This window comes from Orcinus orca, chromosome 15 (genome assembly GCF_937001465.1).
Source record: "Orcinus orca chromosome 15, mOrcOrc1.1, whole genome shotgun sequence".
Classification (NCBI taxonomy): Eukaryota; Metazoa; Chordata; class Mammalia; order Artiodactyla; family Delphinidae; genus Orcinus; species Orcinus orca.
The window spans coordinates 278,245-293,761 of NC_064573.1; the positions used below are offsets into that span (position 1 = coordinate 278,245).

A 15,517-nucleotide genomic window follows, 5' to 3' on the forward strand; every position below is an offset into this window, starting at 1 on the left:
TCAATCCCTGGACGGGGAACTAAGATCCCACAAGCCGCGCGGCACAGCCAAAAAAAAAAAAGTGTGCAGTTCTAAACATATATTTAAAGATTCATTTCTAAGTGGGACTCAGATAAGAACCTGTAATCACAGTAATGTCAATCTACTTTGATTACTGAATAGATCTCATAATGAATTTACCAAGATTTTCCATTTTCGTTTTTAAAATTCTGAGTTGATTCCATGTTGTAACAATACATCTACTTTCAGTATCCCAGCTTCACCTTTAGTCATCAAATCATCTAACACAGAATGTTATGTAGAGGCCAAAAAATTGGCAATGCCAATAGCTAGGATATGGTTAGAAAATTCTACGTACTGGGTGTTGATATATGTGTATCCTGCTTACTTCTAAATTAGTGGCTTATTGGACCAAGATGGTCATTACCACCACCTGTGAAGAAAAACAAGGTCAGCAGTGAAATATAAGGCAACAAGGAAACAGGGCACCAAGAACTACTGTGATAACAATGTGAGTTCTGGTGCGAGACTATTGATCTTCTGATTAGTTATGAGAAGGGCACTCACCTTAGAGCTGAACGCAGTGAAAAGGCCTCTGCTAACATGCCTGGAGTCATGTGACTGGAGTGGGGAGGAGCCACTGGCCCGGCTAAACTTAGGCTTCCCCAGTGAGCTTCAGAAATTCCTGCATCAGCTGCCCTCCTTCTTTTGTGTAAGTTGTCTTATTGATGTACGTAGCCACTCCAGTTAGTTATTTGAAAGCACATATAAAATCTAGACAAAATTAAATTTTAAAAATAACCAAAAATTACCTTCCCTGCAAAACGCATAATTTCTTTAAAATGATCTCATGACTTTCCCAGTGTTAAGAATTCTTAAGTCATCTTCCACAAGACAACAGCAAACTGAGGATAAATCTCCTGTCCTTTTCAGGACCAAAGGTGCTTTCCTTGTAATGAGAAGACCTTGAATCTAAGTCTGCATGGAAACTCCTTCTAGAATCTGTGAGATGTAGTCCAAGTTTGATATCATATTAACTTGTGTGTGTGTTTGTGTGTGTGTATGTGTGTCAGTATCACTATTTCATAGTCAATGTAGGATTTTCCGGGTCTTCAGTCTAACAATTCTGAAAGCTGCTCCACAGAGGACTGGGGAGGCAGAATGAGTCAACTTATCTATAAACTCTAGCAAAACTGTTGTTTTTACGGATTTTACAACTCAACTAACGCTCAAGATAGATCTATATAGAAACATTGTTTTAAGAAAAACTACCGAATCATTATTCGTTGCTATTATTCAATTTTCTCCAGATTATGTTTAGGCAAATGGTAAATTAATATATTAAACTTTCCATATCGTGGACTGTAAACTGTAAGCAACTAATTGCTGAAAAAATATATTCATTTATGACAACTAATTCTGAATTTGCATTTGATAGTATGACCACATGATCTGTCTTAGTTTGTTCACAGCAAACATACCTATATAGCTGGTTTGATTTATAATTTAAATATTGATAAAATTCTAAATTTTAATTGTTAAAGTTTTCCTTCTGAAAAGGAATTTATGTAATTTTTTGTTTGTTTAAAAGTAAACGAACACTGCTCATGATTTTATGAGTCGGATAAAGAAAAGTGGTTTGGGAAGCACCTCCTTTAACGGGCTGTGGAAAACGTGTTAGCTACTGTTTAGCAGCGTTATATACATTTTCCCTCTCAAAACGTGAGCTAGGGGACTTCCCTGGCAGTCCAGTAGTTAAGACTGCCTTCCAATGCAAGGGTTTGAGCCCTGGTCAGGGAGCTAAGATGCCACATGCCTCCTGACCAAAAAACCAAAACATAATACAGAAGCAATGTTGTAACAAATTCAATAAGGACTTAGAACAAAAAAAGTGAGCTAGGCCATCTGAGTGAATGGCGTTAGTGTTTGTTTTCCACCTGCCAATATGGTGGCCTTAAGAGATCCCTGTCAGATACAACAGATTTTGATTTGGATTTTAATCTACTTTACAAGGTAACCCTCCCAGATATCTGATTTTTAACTTTTAAATTTTAAAAACTAAGTAGTAATTAGGACAGGTTATCAAAAACTAGAAAAATTCTAAAGCTGAGATTTAATAACTGCATAACAGAAAAAATAGATTCCAGAAGTATAAATCAGCAGGTGTGCTACAAGGTGAAGCTTTATGTTAAGGAATGCATGTTTAGATATTTACTCTCAGCACCTATGAAAAAGGAATTGGTTTGAGAACATTAAAATTATAACTATCAGTAAGAGAATGAAATTAAGTTTAAGTTTTTAAGACTAAAGAAAAGTGGGACTTCCCTAGTGGTCCAGTGGCTAACTCTGCGCTCCCAATGCAGGAGGGCTGAGTTCAATCCCTGGTCAGGGAACTAGATCCCTCATGCTGCAACTGAGTTCACATGCCGCAACTGAAGATCCCAAATGCCTCTACAAAGATCCCGCATGCCACAACTAAGATCTGGCCCAGCCAAATAGATAAATAAATAAATAAATATTTAAAAACTAAAGAAAAGTTTTCTGGCAGTACCTCATAGTTGGAATTTTTATTCCTTAGTTGATAGTTCAGCAGGGACTCTATTTAGTAACATGGGGAGACATTATAAGATATCTAAATAGCAAATCTGTGTGTACTTCTTTTATTGTTGTTCTAACCAGGACTTCCCTCCTCTCACTTTTCATTCACAACACATCATGTCATTGAGTTCATTACGCAAAGCATTTAGAACAATACCTGGCACACAGAGGGCACTGTTACTGTTGGTGCTGTAACCATCTAGGATCAGGATGCCCTGTATATCTCGACACCCTAAAGGGCTACGTGTGCGTCTAGAGAGAGCAGACAGAGATTTATTACAGACAGTACTGCATCAGTTAAGGGACATGTCACCGTGGGGGGTGAACTGACCTCTGAGTAGGGTGACCAACTTATCCCCACCTGCCTGGATGCTCCCAGTTCGGGTACTGAAAGTTTAGAGAAATCCCTCAGTCCTGAGTAAACTGGTACAGCTGGTCACTCTACCTTGGATCCCATTTCTTCATCTTTAAAATGCAGGTAAAATAAACCCTACATCATAAGAGTATTATGAGGCTTAAATGGGGAAATACGTGAACATAGGAATGAATCATACCAGCTAAGAGCATGGCGCTCGGCCCTCAGGTATCGCCCTAGCTCTTTTCACCTAACTAGCTCCCTGCCTTGGCCAACTTACTTAAGCTCTCCATGCCTCGGTTTCCTTTTAGGCAAAAGGAGATACTACCGTTTACCTTGTAGGATGGTTGAGAGTTAAAATGCATGTCAGCTGTGCACAGCTGAGTAAGCACTAAATAGATCCTTATCATTGTCGTTAAAATACTCAGCCCATTTCCTAGCAATAGTAAACTGTGGATAAATGTTTATTATCTACTAGGAAGGTCTGTTTAAAAACAATGTAAAAACTAGGTTAGTGTTTTGGGGCTGTTTTTTCTTTTCTTAATTGGTCAGGGTTGTTGCTTTCTTTAGTGAACTCTTAGAAAGTTGCACATAATCATCATATGTGAAGAGCTGTTGGAAAAGGGTAACAGGAGGTGGGCGACTGCCCTCCCTGGCCACACACCCCTGGGAACTCGGGGGCAGAAGAGCAACTGTCTACTGCAGGCCTGGCCCAGCTGCTGCCCAACTACAGCACAGCGTAGGATTTCCAGAGGTCTTATTTCAATACTGAATGAAGAACCAGAACCACATGGCTTCTGCAAGGGAGACTGAACCGGCCTGAGCTTGAGGGAGAGGATGATGTGTCCACAACACCAGGGAGGCCAACTGACAAGTCTCATATGAGCAACAGCCCTTTCCTGAGAACCACCCAGACCAGGAATTCCTGGGAGAGCTCCTTGGCCCGGGAATGCCAGTCCAGTGCGGTGGTGCAGAAGCCTAGTTTCTGTGGTTACCTGGTGGTACGTGGATGAGGGTCTTCTGGCCCCTGTGGGCTTTTCAGGACCGGCCTGGCCTCTTCACTGATTGGCTATGTTTTGTTTGATCTCATTGATGAGGGTGAAGGGGGAAGAGTGGGCGGACACCACCTATACCATGTAGTCTTCAAGCTACTGTGGTACCAACACTGCCCTTGTACCCAGCACTGTCCTCGACACGGCCACCTCTGCTGTCTGCCTGCCCTCATGCCAGCCCTGTAGCCCACATCACAGAAACTGAAGGCAGGTACTCCTGCCGTTGTGTCAGACTCCGAGGCCTAGTGTCCTCGAGAGCTGTAGGGTCCACACTCAGCCCTTCCTACCTCACTCGCCTGCAGCTTTCTAGAGAAAACATTCATGGGCCTTAGGACAAGGTGAAATCAAAGCCAACTTGCTCCTCAGCTGAGTTGCTAAGGCAAAATCCGACAGACTGAGATTTGCTAGCAGTTTCACTCTGGAAGCAGCATGCTGAGGGATGCGTGGGAGAGCAGTGATCAAAAGAAGAAATAACCAAAGGTGTGGGTGGTGAAGGTGCTTATCCTGTTATTTGGTGGATGAAAAGCTTTCTGGAGCACTCCTGAATTACTGTCTCTCATTTATTAGTCACTGTAACAAATGAAGTGATGTGGTTCCTAGTTATTAAAAAATAACACATCCAAAACAAGGATGTGTTAACAGAATTCAGAAGCTAAAATAGTATCCTACCTTCTAATTTGTCTTTCACTGAATAGACTTCAAATATGTAATCTGGGGGGGAGAGGGTAGGAAAAGGGAGGCTTTACTACGTGCAGCAAGGAGAACACGGAGGATCTTTCCTAAGCAGTGTCTCCAAATATGAAATATTTTTAGAGTTCATGCTACATAGATTACAAAATGTTTTAAAGTATACAATTATTCGTAACCGTGGTAATAAAAAGGATTGTCTCCTTTCCTTCTCAATTTCTAATCTTTTAATGGAGTAGTTTAAAAAACCTCCACCACTATTAATCTATAGTTTAGTTTTTCATTTTCAAATTATACATTTAGGGACTTCCCTGGCAGTCCAGTGGTTAGGACTCCACGCTTCCACTGCAGGGGGCACAGGTTCGATCCCTGGTCAGGGAACTAAGATCCCACATGCCGCACAGCAGAGGCAAAAACAGTACTAAATTTACTCATTTTTTACGTTTGCAAGAACTCCCATGTACTTTTTGAAGCTCAACTTATATCAAATTTTGATCCATAAGCCTAAAACATTATTTAATAACCAGTAACTAGCGTAGTATAAAAAGACTCCACATCGAAAGCTGAAATACAATTAGAAATCAGAATTCCTTCATCACAGTGGTTCTCCTCAGGGGCTGATGCTGCCCCACAGGGACACCTGGCAGGGACACATCTGCCAGCCCGGGGGGCCCGGGGGCTGGGTGGAGGTGCCACTGACTTGGAGGGTAGAGACCAGGGACGCTGCCCCGATCCTGCAGTGGACAGGACAGTCACCCGAGCAAAGAATGATCAGGCCCCAATGCCAACAGAACCCCTTACGTGCACAACTGAAGAAGGGAGGGTCAAACCATGCACACGGCAAGCTGCGCCGTTCAGCAGAGCCGAACTCCCAGCCGCTGCCAGACACGGCAAGGATCTCTAGCCACATCTATTTTGTGACCCTGTAATTAGTTAGCCCTTTTGGGTTGTGCTTATTTTCATCATGACAAGTAATGTTTTTTAGAAAATAAATATGGTATCTACTTCTACGTTTAGATTGTTCCTGAGTCACCGTGATGTTTTAACAGTTAAAAGAATTAAACAGTTCTACTTGCAGTGGTGCAACAAGTTTTAATTCAAAATAGACACTCTGAAAACAATAGGTAAAAAAAAATAAACTTGAACAAGCTCTTTGAATTTACAACAGAGCACACCAACAATCACACACCAGTTTCACGACTGCCTCAAAAACGCACATTACAGCAACGACATGCAGCTGTATTTCAAAAATCCATACGGTAACACTGTTTCCCAGAGGCTGTCTTATCTTCTGGGTATGCTGCCCAGGTGCCTCTGCCGTGTATCACCAGCACTGCGACTTAAGGTCTACACTGGACGGTCTCCATGGCTGCTTCTGGTCTTTAAGTTGTTTTATATCGTGTGACAGAGCCGAGGCCTAGCTGCCCAGAGGGCGCACTGCACTTGAGCGCCTTGGCAGTGCCCATCCCAGTAACCTGGACAGCTAGGCCATGGGAACGCCCTTTCCCCCAATGAATACACTTGCCTCTAGGAAACTGTCAGAGATTTAATACACCAACCGGGAGACTAGCTCCGGTCTACTCATTTCACCTTGTCCCCTGAAAACCTGTGTTTATATTTCAGTTAGTAGCCACACCCAGGGGTCAACATTTTATTCCTGAGTAACACGGTCCTTCCCTTTCACTGGTTTATGAACAGTTAGGTTAGGAGGAGAGCTTGTGTGTGTGTTTTCAGTGTTTGTTCTAAAGGCACTAAAGATTTATTGTCATATCTTTGAATGGAGAAAAGACTTATCAGCGTATCAAAAAGAGGGGAAAAGTCTACACTGAGAAGTATTTTTGTACCTACAGAATTACTTTATTGTAAAATAACTCTTGACTTATGAGCTTTAATACCAGACTTCAGGTTCAGTATATTTTTAACAAATGAAAACATTTGGTTTTCTGAGTTACAATCAAAAACAGCTGTTAGGACAAACCTGAAAAAACGTAAATCGAAAGTATAATCTAATAAGCAAATACCTTACAAGAAGAAATCAGCATAAGTTAATGCAGTGCATCCTTAAGGAACCAGACATGTCACAGGGGCTTCTACTCACTTCTCTAAACATTTACTGTATCATCTGCTGCTACTTGTGAAGCTGAGGGAGAGCAGTTTTAATTCGCAGTTAATCAAGTATTCTGAAACAAGCTGAAATTTCCTTAAATGAAAAACAAACATATATAGATTTCAGTTTTTATCATACGATACTGACACTACTGGGAAAACAAGGCATGCATGAAATATCAAAAGATTTAATTTACATGACAGAGGAAAAAATGAAAAACAACTGTTACAAAATCAAGCTGCAGGAAACAATAAATTTGAAAGAACTATTCAGTTCTTTATATAAAAGTCTTTCTGAGCACCTGAAATAAATCTAAAGAGCAGCATAAAGACCACTGAAATTGATTAGTTCAACATACAGTGAAGAAAATAACATTTTTAAAAATCTCAATTGAAAAAGACTACTAAGTATCTAGTACTTTAGATTTCCTAATTTTTTTTTACAAGTTTTGTGGTTCATAGTCAAAGTTCAATCTGTGTTTAACATTTTTAAGTTCAGACATATCAAAGCCTAAAAGTACAGAAGGCTTGTGATTTTTTATTGCTTTCATGCAAATATACCTTCTTTTTCCAAAAAATGAAGCCACGTCAATTTTCCACACCCATAAGAGTGAGGATAACAGTTCTATTTCCTTTTTACTGGGATATGGTCTCTTGTGGAAATAATCTCTAAGAAACTGCTTTTTTTCTTCGTAAGAACGGTCTTCATATCTTTTAGGATTTAACGCTAAAACCTGGAGAGCGTCGTCGTGAACAAGGGGCGCCTCCGTCCTGCTTTCGCTCCTCTGTCTTTTAGAAGGCACGGCGCTCGTCGCCTTCTCCGGGGATGGCTCTCTGTCAGCGCTCGTGGGGACAGGCCGCTCCTCGCCCTCCCTCTGCTCCTCAGCCCCAAACTGGCCGTCAGGCATCTTTCTCTTTACAGAAAAACTGGAGTCGTGTATCACCTCACCATTGACTAAAAGCAGTTCACTGTTCTCAATAAAATTAGGCTGGACCTGCAGGCCTGAGCTGCTGTCCTTTGGAGCACTCCGACAGCGCAGCAGGTGTATGGCAATGGCTGCCAGAGTCATGTTGCCCGTGTAAACCCCACAGCAGTGGATGCACTTGAAAGCCGGGGATTTCAAAATCGTGTGCACCGTTGGCATGATGTGGTGCCGCTCCTTCAGATGCAGCTCGTACGCCTCAGCCGTCACGAAGGTGCCGAAGCAAAAAGGGCAGGTCAGCGCCTGGTTGCCAGGCCTCCCGGGCGCACCCTCGGTCTGCGGCCTCACTTTGATGTACACGGGCACCAGTGACTTGGAGTGTATCCCAGCCAGCACGGCCAAGTAGACCTCCCGCTCACCCAGCTCCTCCCTGGGCAAGATGGTGATGAAGTCGAGGTGGGGAAACAGCAGGCTGCCATTGGCATCGACATCCAGCTGAAATCCTTTGTCGCTATAGTCCACGGGCAGTCTCCTCTTCCCTAGGTGCATAGCCCTACTATGCTCTGAGAGGCCTTTAATATCGTGGAAAGTGCACGGGCAGAACAAGCACCCCAGGCCGTGCACCAGCAAGTGGCGGATAAGCTCCTCCTCTGAGACTAAGCACTTACAGGACAAACACCGAACTGTTTTCTCTCTCATCCACTTTAGAAACGGTGCACATGCCGCCAGCTTTTCCGGCTCCAGTGTTTCAGCGGATTTGGATTCGCTGTGCTTATGTGCCACTTCCATGTGGACCTGGTAGACATTGGAAGGGAAGAGCTCGTTGCAAACTGGACAGGTTTTCCACTGCTTTGCCTGTTTGAGCACCTGATTTGCCTCTGCCACAGACGAAGAAGGCTGAACGAACATATTCTGAGTGGCATTTACCACCACTGGTGGGGAGGGCAGGCTGGCCATGGAGCTGGCCATCTGTGCAGCCGTGCCCGACTGCAGGAGCTGGATGGGCATCTGGGGGGGGGCAACAGTGGCGACACTTCCAGGGGGCACAGGCAAAGTGACAGATACTGGGGCAAGTGTGTATGTGGGAATCCCATTCACTTGTTTCCCTGTGGGTATCAGCTGTCTGAGAATAGAGCCTGATGTTAGGAAAGCGGTGTTTGGCGAAGCCCCGGGTCTGATGGGCTGATGAGCAGGCAGGATGTTGGTACTCACAGACTGATTAAGCTGCAGGACCCCCGGCCTCACTGGCTGGCCCACAGGAAGGACCCCTGACACGACAGGCTGACTGAGCTGAAGAACACCAGAGTTAATACCCTGGTTCACAGGGAGAACACCTGACGAGACCGTCTGGTTGGGAGGAAGGAGCCCAGGTGGGACTACCTGGCCTGCAGGGAGAACCCTCAGTGGGACCGTCTGGCCAGGAGGGAGGACCCGCGGCGGGACTGTCAGCCCAGTGGGGAGCACCCCCGATGGCGCTGTCTGGCCAATGGGGAGAACCCCTGACTGAACCACCTGGCCAGCAGGGAGAACCCCAGAAGTTGCTGTCTGTCCTGAAGGGATAACCCCAGCAGGGGTCATCTGTCCCGCAGGAAGGACCCCTGACGGGACTGTCCGACTCACAGAAATCACCCCTGGCGAGACCGCCTGAAGAACTCCAGGGGTGACAGAGGGATTGACAGGAAGGACACCGGACGCAACAGGTCTATTTACCGAGAGAACTCCAGGCCCGACTGGTCTGCTTATGGGCCCAACAGGCTGGCTGAGGGGCAAAACCCCCGGGCGGATGGTCTGCTTTATGGGGAGGACGCCGGTTCCGACCGACTTATTTACAGGTCCCACTGGCTGACTCAAGGGCAACGCAGGAGGGTTTGCTGCCTGATTAAGTGGAACTCCATGAGAGAGAAAGACAGGCTGAGGTGTTGAGGGCGGCAGAGTGAGGTTGCTCTGGCCCACTGGCAGAGGACTGGAGACCAGAGTCACATGAGACTGGGCAACGGCAGGCGGGGAGTGGGTGAGGCTTCCAGAAGCGCCCGAGGCCCCAGTCACCGGGGGGGGCGCACCCTGAACTGGCTGTACCACAGTTTGGCTCTGACTGTTCTGTGGCAAGGCCAGGTGGAAGCAAGGAGATGTGGCTGGGATGCCCGGAGCACTGCTGTTGGGTGGTACAGCCACACGTGCAGCTGGTTTTGGAGCAATATGCATTTGCTTCAAAAGTCCAGTCTTCTTAATATGTTCTGAGATCACAGACCTAAGCTTATTCTCCAAATCCCTGTGTATATCCGACGTCAAGATGTGGTACATTAAAGCATCCTGGCTGCTGGCGTTGGTGCTGCACTTTTTACAGTAATACCTGTCGGATGGGGGCATCTTCTCTGTAGAACGGGGGTCGTCAGCTCTTGGTTGCTCACCCATCTCCTCAGTTCTCAGGCCAAAGTAGGAATTAATTAAGTAGTGAAAATGGGCTACCAGCACATGCTTCTTCATGCTGTAGTACAGAGTGTTTGAAAAGTTACATTTTAAACATGTAAAACTTATCACATCACTCCTAGATGATTTAGTTTCACCTAAAATATTCACAGTGTAGTTCTGGACTTTCCGAGCAGGTGCATGAAACATTCTGAAGTGCCTTCCCACAACTCTGGGTTGAGAGGAAAACACACAGTTTGGACAAGGGATCACCAGCTCTTGGTCAATTTCATCTTCATGGTAACGATGTAAATGATTTTTGAATGAAGTAAGCACTTTTGTGGAGTATTTACAGAGGCTACAACAGTATGGTTTTGTTCGATATCTCTGTTAAAAGAAAAGAAAGTCAAGCATAGTTTAATAAAACTATCAGATGCTACACCTTCTACAGTTGACAAGTATATGATTCTTTTTCTTCTAACTGGCTAGATCTAGTGCTGTGTTGTAAGGGAAAAGTACCCACAGATAACGTGTAAATAACACTAGAGACCTTAATTCAAATTTTCACATGTCACAAAACAGTATTCTTTTCAATTTCTTTCCTTCTCAAACATTTAAAAATGTAACAACTATTCTCAGCATGTAGGCCATACAAACACAGTTTGGCCCCAAAATCACAGTTAGCTGAACCCTGTTTCCAAGCCAGCCATTAAACCACAAATCTCATTACTTAGTCCTATACTTTGAATTGATGCAGTCCTAACTGCATTAATTAAAATAAACTCAATTTTCTGCACGAAAAAGTTATTGTCTCCCCTTCTCATCCCACTTCTCTTAGTTCCAATGCTGTTTTTACTCCAAATTCTAAAACTTCTGGAATTTATCTAATATAACCAAACTTGCAAATTGTTAACCCCATCATCACTGTCTTCCATTTCCCAGATTCCTGGAGAAGGCAGGAGACACACAGACAGCGCATGGCACAAGCAAGTAGCCAATAAACCATGCGACAAGCACTGAAGAAAGAGGGACTGTGCCTAACTCACTGTGAATAATCCTGAGGTAAGTTCAGGCCACAGACTGTAACTCTGACAGTACGGTATTTCTTTGTAAGGCAAATACGGGAAATTCAACAAGCTTGGGGCACAAGAACAGACATTTGTACAGCAGCTGGCCAACTGAGGAGCACAGTCTGTTCTAGCATCCAGGAAACCTTGCTGGTCTGACAACCTGGAGCAGTATGACAGCCTCCGGACCCCAGAGCTGGTGCCCCAGGAAACATGGGCCCTAGTTTCACAAAGGAGGGAGGTTAAGGTGCGGACAGGTTAAACACTGGGGCAGAGGCCTTCCCGTTCTGCAATCCTTTTTCCAGCTACTGTAGTGGCCACAGGCCACCCCGCTCCTTCCCAGATCTGTGCTCTCGTGACCGCTCTCTCTCATACACACATACACATACTCCCCTCCAGTGGGTTTTGTCACCTTCTCTCCTAGTCATGCAGTTTTCCTCTTGGGTCACTGGTCAGAGAAATCACCCAAACTCATTCAACATGTTACTACTGCCTTCCCAGCAATTAGAAATCCCGGGTTCTGGCACTTCAAGGAGGATCTATAATAAACCTAGGGCAACAGCCAACCACAGATCACAAAGTAAAAAAACATTTTTCACTAACTCTGACACACTCTTCCCCCCATATTTTAATATCTCTGAAATCTGAAAACACCTTACAACTGACAGTTCAATGCTGCAACACAGCTTAAGTGTGAAGTATTACTTTAGTTTCATTAGTGGTTCATTTTAAAATGGTGCATCTTATACTCCACAAAATGCTGTACTGAAAAACCAGATACTTAACGAAAATTACACCCAATTAAAGAGTCAATAGCACTTACTAACAACTTGTTACTATCTGTTAGTATTGAACAGATCTTTGGGCTAAGAAAAGATTTCTTAAATATGACACCATAAGTATGATCCATAATAGAAAACAATGATAAACAGGACTTCATCAAAGTAAGAAATCTGCTCTTTGAAAGACACTGTTTAAAAGATAAAAAGACAAACCACAGGCTAGGAGACAATATTTGCAAACCACATATCTAATAAAGGACTTGTGTCCAGAATCATTTTTGTGGACATGTTAAAGTCTCAGTAAGAAAACATATAACCCAATTTTTAGAAAACTGGCAAAACATTTTAAGCATCAAATACTTTAAAGTAAAGAGGGTATCCAGATGCCAAACACACGAAAAGATGCTCAACATCATCAGTCACTAGGGAAATGCAAACTAACACCAGAGCAGATACCACTACAAACCTATTAAAATGGAAAATAAATAGTAAGTCCATAAGCACAAAATCCCTGACAAAATGTTCAGAGAAAAACTTGTATGTGAAAGTTCTAGGACAGTGACCAATCAGAAACAATTTGAGCGTGAGACCTTGGTTCACTGTAACAGAGTTAGAAAAAATAACCAAGAAGAGGAGCAGAAAAGAAGGGGAGTCAGGTGTTCTGGGTGCTGGTGGAAATCCTGTCCCTGTGATAGTCCCTGTCTCTCTGTCAGCCTAAGGCCTCGTCCTCAGGTCCCACAACAGCTGGGCTCCATCACCTGATATAACCTGAGCGTCTCAGTCCCAAACCCAAAAGTCCAACACATCTCACTTCTGTGCAGCATGAGCCACATAATCCAGCAGGGTCACACTTTTCTGCTATGGTGCCCGAAACTGTCTCTGTTCACATATCCTATTACCCAGAGACAAATTAAAGCAAGAAGCTACCTACGGCACAGAGAGGGGTAAGGTACTAAAACGAGCAGACAACACAGCCTCCACCATGCCAGGCAACAGTGGTTTATTGGTTTTTTTTCTCAATATGGTATCTACTTAACAAATTCAATCTCCACTCTTTCATATTGTTATTTAACTTTTTATGCTAGGCCCTATTCACCCGAACAAAAACATAAACTCCCTGAGGAAAAGAACCCTAACTTTCACCTCTTTGTATCAAGCACTCAAAGTTTTACCTAGTTTGTAACAGGAATTCAAAATATGTTTATTGATGAAAAGCATAAATTATAAATTATATTGCATGTTATGTTACAGAATCTTTTAAGAATTCGGATGAGAAAAATCAGGGAGGCCCAAGAAAATATTCACAAAGCCAAGATCTTCAAAACAAGGCATATTTGAATAGCTATGAGCTGTTCTGAGCAGAATAACCAAATCAAAGCAGTTTCAAGGAACCCTGTATCTGTGGGTAGAGAGGGGAGTTTCGGGTTAAGGAGGATAAGAGATACAAAACAGGGCAGAAAGCAGGACTCAGGAGGACAAGGTGACAACGGAAATTTTTTTAAGTAAAATTCTGACGGAGAAATGACTCACTGGCTACAGGAATTTGTTGTTAAAGCCAGAATTCCCAAGGTCAACACGGTCTGGCCAAATGGGGTGGGGGAGCGGTGAGGGGAGGCAGTGACATCATATCTGGGACGCACGATCTGGCCAAATGGGGGTGGGGAGCGGTGAGGGGAGGCAGTGACGTCATATCTGGGACGTGCTGGTTTGACGCTGATGAAGGTGCTATAGTCCAGTGGCTGGGGGGCAGGAAGGGTGTTCCAGAAGAAAACACTTTAAGAAGGAGAATTCAGCGGTATGTCACATATTTTAGCTCGAATCTGCCTAAGTGTGAGGCTTCAAATTATTATAAACTGTGTTCCTCGATTCAAACTCCATATTCTTATTTTAATTTTTGAAACCAGGATGTACCTTCGTTACATATAAAGTCATGACATTTCTTTTTACTGAGAATAGTTATATAAATCAGAAGCCCTTCTTACATCAGAGATATATAATAATCAAGGACAAATAATAGTTTCACTACATCACTTTACCAACTTGATAGGCGGAAAACTCTCAAAGCATCAATAATCCTATATCACAAAACGTTTAACTTTGTTTTTCTTTCTACTTCCCTGAATATTTACACTACACCTCCTCCTCCTCCCATTCATTCATCTGCAACCCCAAAACATATGATGTTCCTCAGAACTAAATTGACACTTACCCCCAAGTTCTTAGGAAACATGAAAATCAAAAATGAAAATACATACCACTTTCTTTCCAGAAGGTTCCCAGAGAGAAATATCTCCCCATGATGTGTTATAAAAGTACTTCTCTCCTGGATCAAAGCCTTTAAGGTCCTTTTAAAAAGGGAGAAAAAGAGAGATTATTACATAATTTCAGAAGATAAAGAAATATTTAATTAGAACCTGATGGGATTACTTGGCACCTAAGAAATCTACTTGGGAAGAGTGAAATGAAAATGCAGCCCAGGGCAAGTTGTGACAGAGTTCCCATCAAGTTGGAGACCTGGGGAAAATGTTGAAATAATCCAAGTTAATATTACAGTTTTTGTACCTCAGCAGCGGCCTTTTAATTTACACCAAGTACTTACTGAGTTTACACTTGAATAATAAATGAATATGTCTTCCGAGTTTTTACAGTGTCTTAAATTCAATGCACATTTTTTTCTTCCTTTCCCATCCTTTCTTGATTGTAGTTCATTAAACCATCCTATTACAGAGCTGATTTCCTTCCTGGCCGTACTTGTTAGGGTGCTGGATTTTTTTCCATGTATTTAGTCTTCCGTAAATTCAAAAATATATATAAATATATATATATATTTTTTAAAGTTACAGTTTTATAAGAAATAAACAGATGAGATTTCCACAAGTAAGTTTTGAAAGACAGAAACTGCATGAGCAGACACTGTCTTCCATCAGCGCGAGCACCACGGAGAAGAGTGTCAGGGTGGGGAGTGACGTAAGGGCTCAAGTGTGTGGCTAACAACACCACAGGGACGGCAAGACGGAAAGGGACGTGACTCTGAGACACTAAAGCCAGATGCAGCAGGGTTCAGACTGAATTCCGCTTCAAAGAGACAGAGTGTGAAAAATATCTGGGGGCAACTGGAGAAATCTGAATATGGACTGGGTATTAGATAGGATGAACATTTAATGACACAGAAAGATGAAGGTAACTGAAAAAGCATGCAATAAAAAAGAGTGACCGCTATGAGCTCACTGTGGTAAATACTACACGCATTTATATGTTTACACACAAAGAGAAAGCTAAATCTCTGAACGGTAGGTACGTGGCATTTAATATTTCTATTTTCTAAAGAAATGATAACCTGTACTTTCTAACTTTCACAGTATATATTACTGGGTTTTTTTAATAATTAAAGACTATTTTAATATAAAATAAAGAATTAGTTAAGCCAGAGAATGACAATTAATATCACATCTGCCTTGGACTATACCTAGGCTAATACATTGCTACCAGGTCAATTCAGAACTAGAGAAAAGTGCAAATTATTACAAGGATTTAAATTGGA

At 42.9% G+C, this 15,517-nt stretch overlaps 1 protein-coding gene across 16 annotated transcripts in view; it reads right to left on the minus strand.

Annotated features, from left to right (window-relative positions):
- ADNP2 (ADNP homeobox 2) overlaps positions 1-15,517 on the minus strand; it is a 79,999-nt gene that overhangs the window by 47,194 nt on the left and 17,288 nt on the right. For 6 of the 16 annotated variants that reach the window (XM_049697567.1, XM_033406172.2, XM_049697566.1 and 3 more), the window contains 2 exons: positions 14,232-14,321; positions 6,553-10,514 (listed from right to left, as the gene is read on the minus strand). In XM_049697567.1, coding sequence (XP_049553524.1) covers positions 7,239-10,514; positions 14,232-14,321 — 3,366 coding nt within the window. In that variant the 3' untranslated portion in view covers positions 6,553-7,238. The other 10 variants (XR_007471529.1, XR_007471527.1, XR_004476963.2 and 7 more) reach the window with 5 other exon arrangements.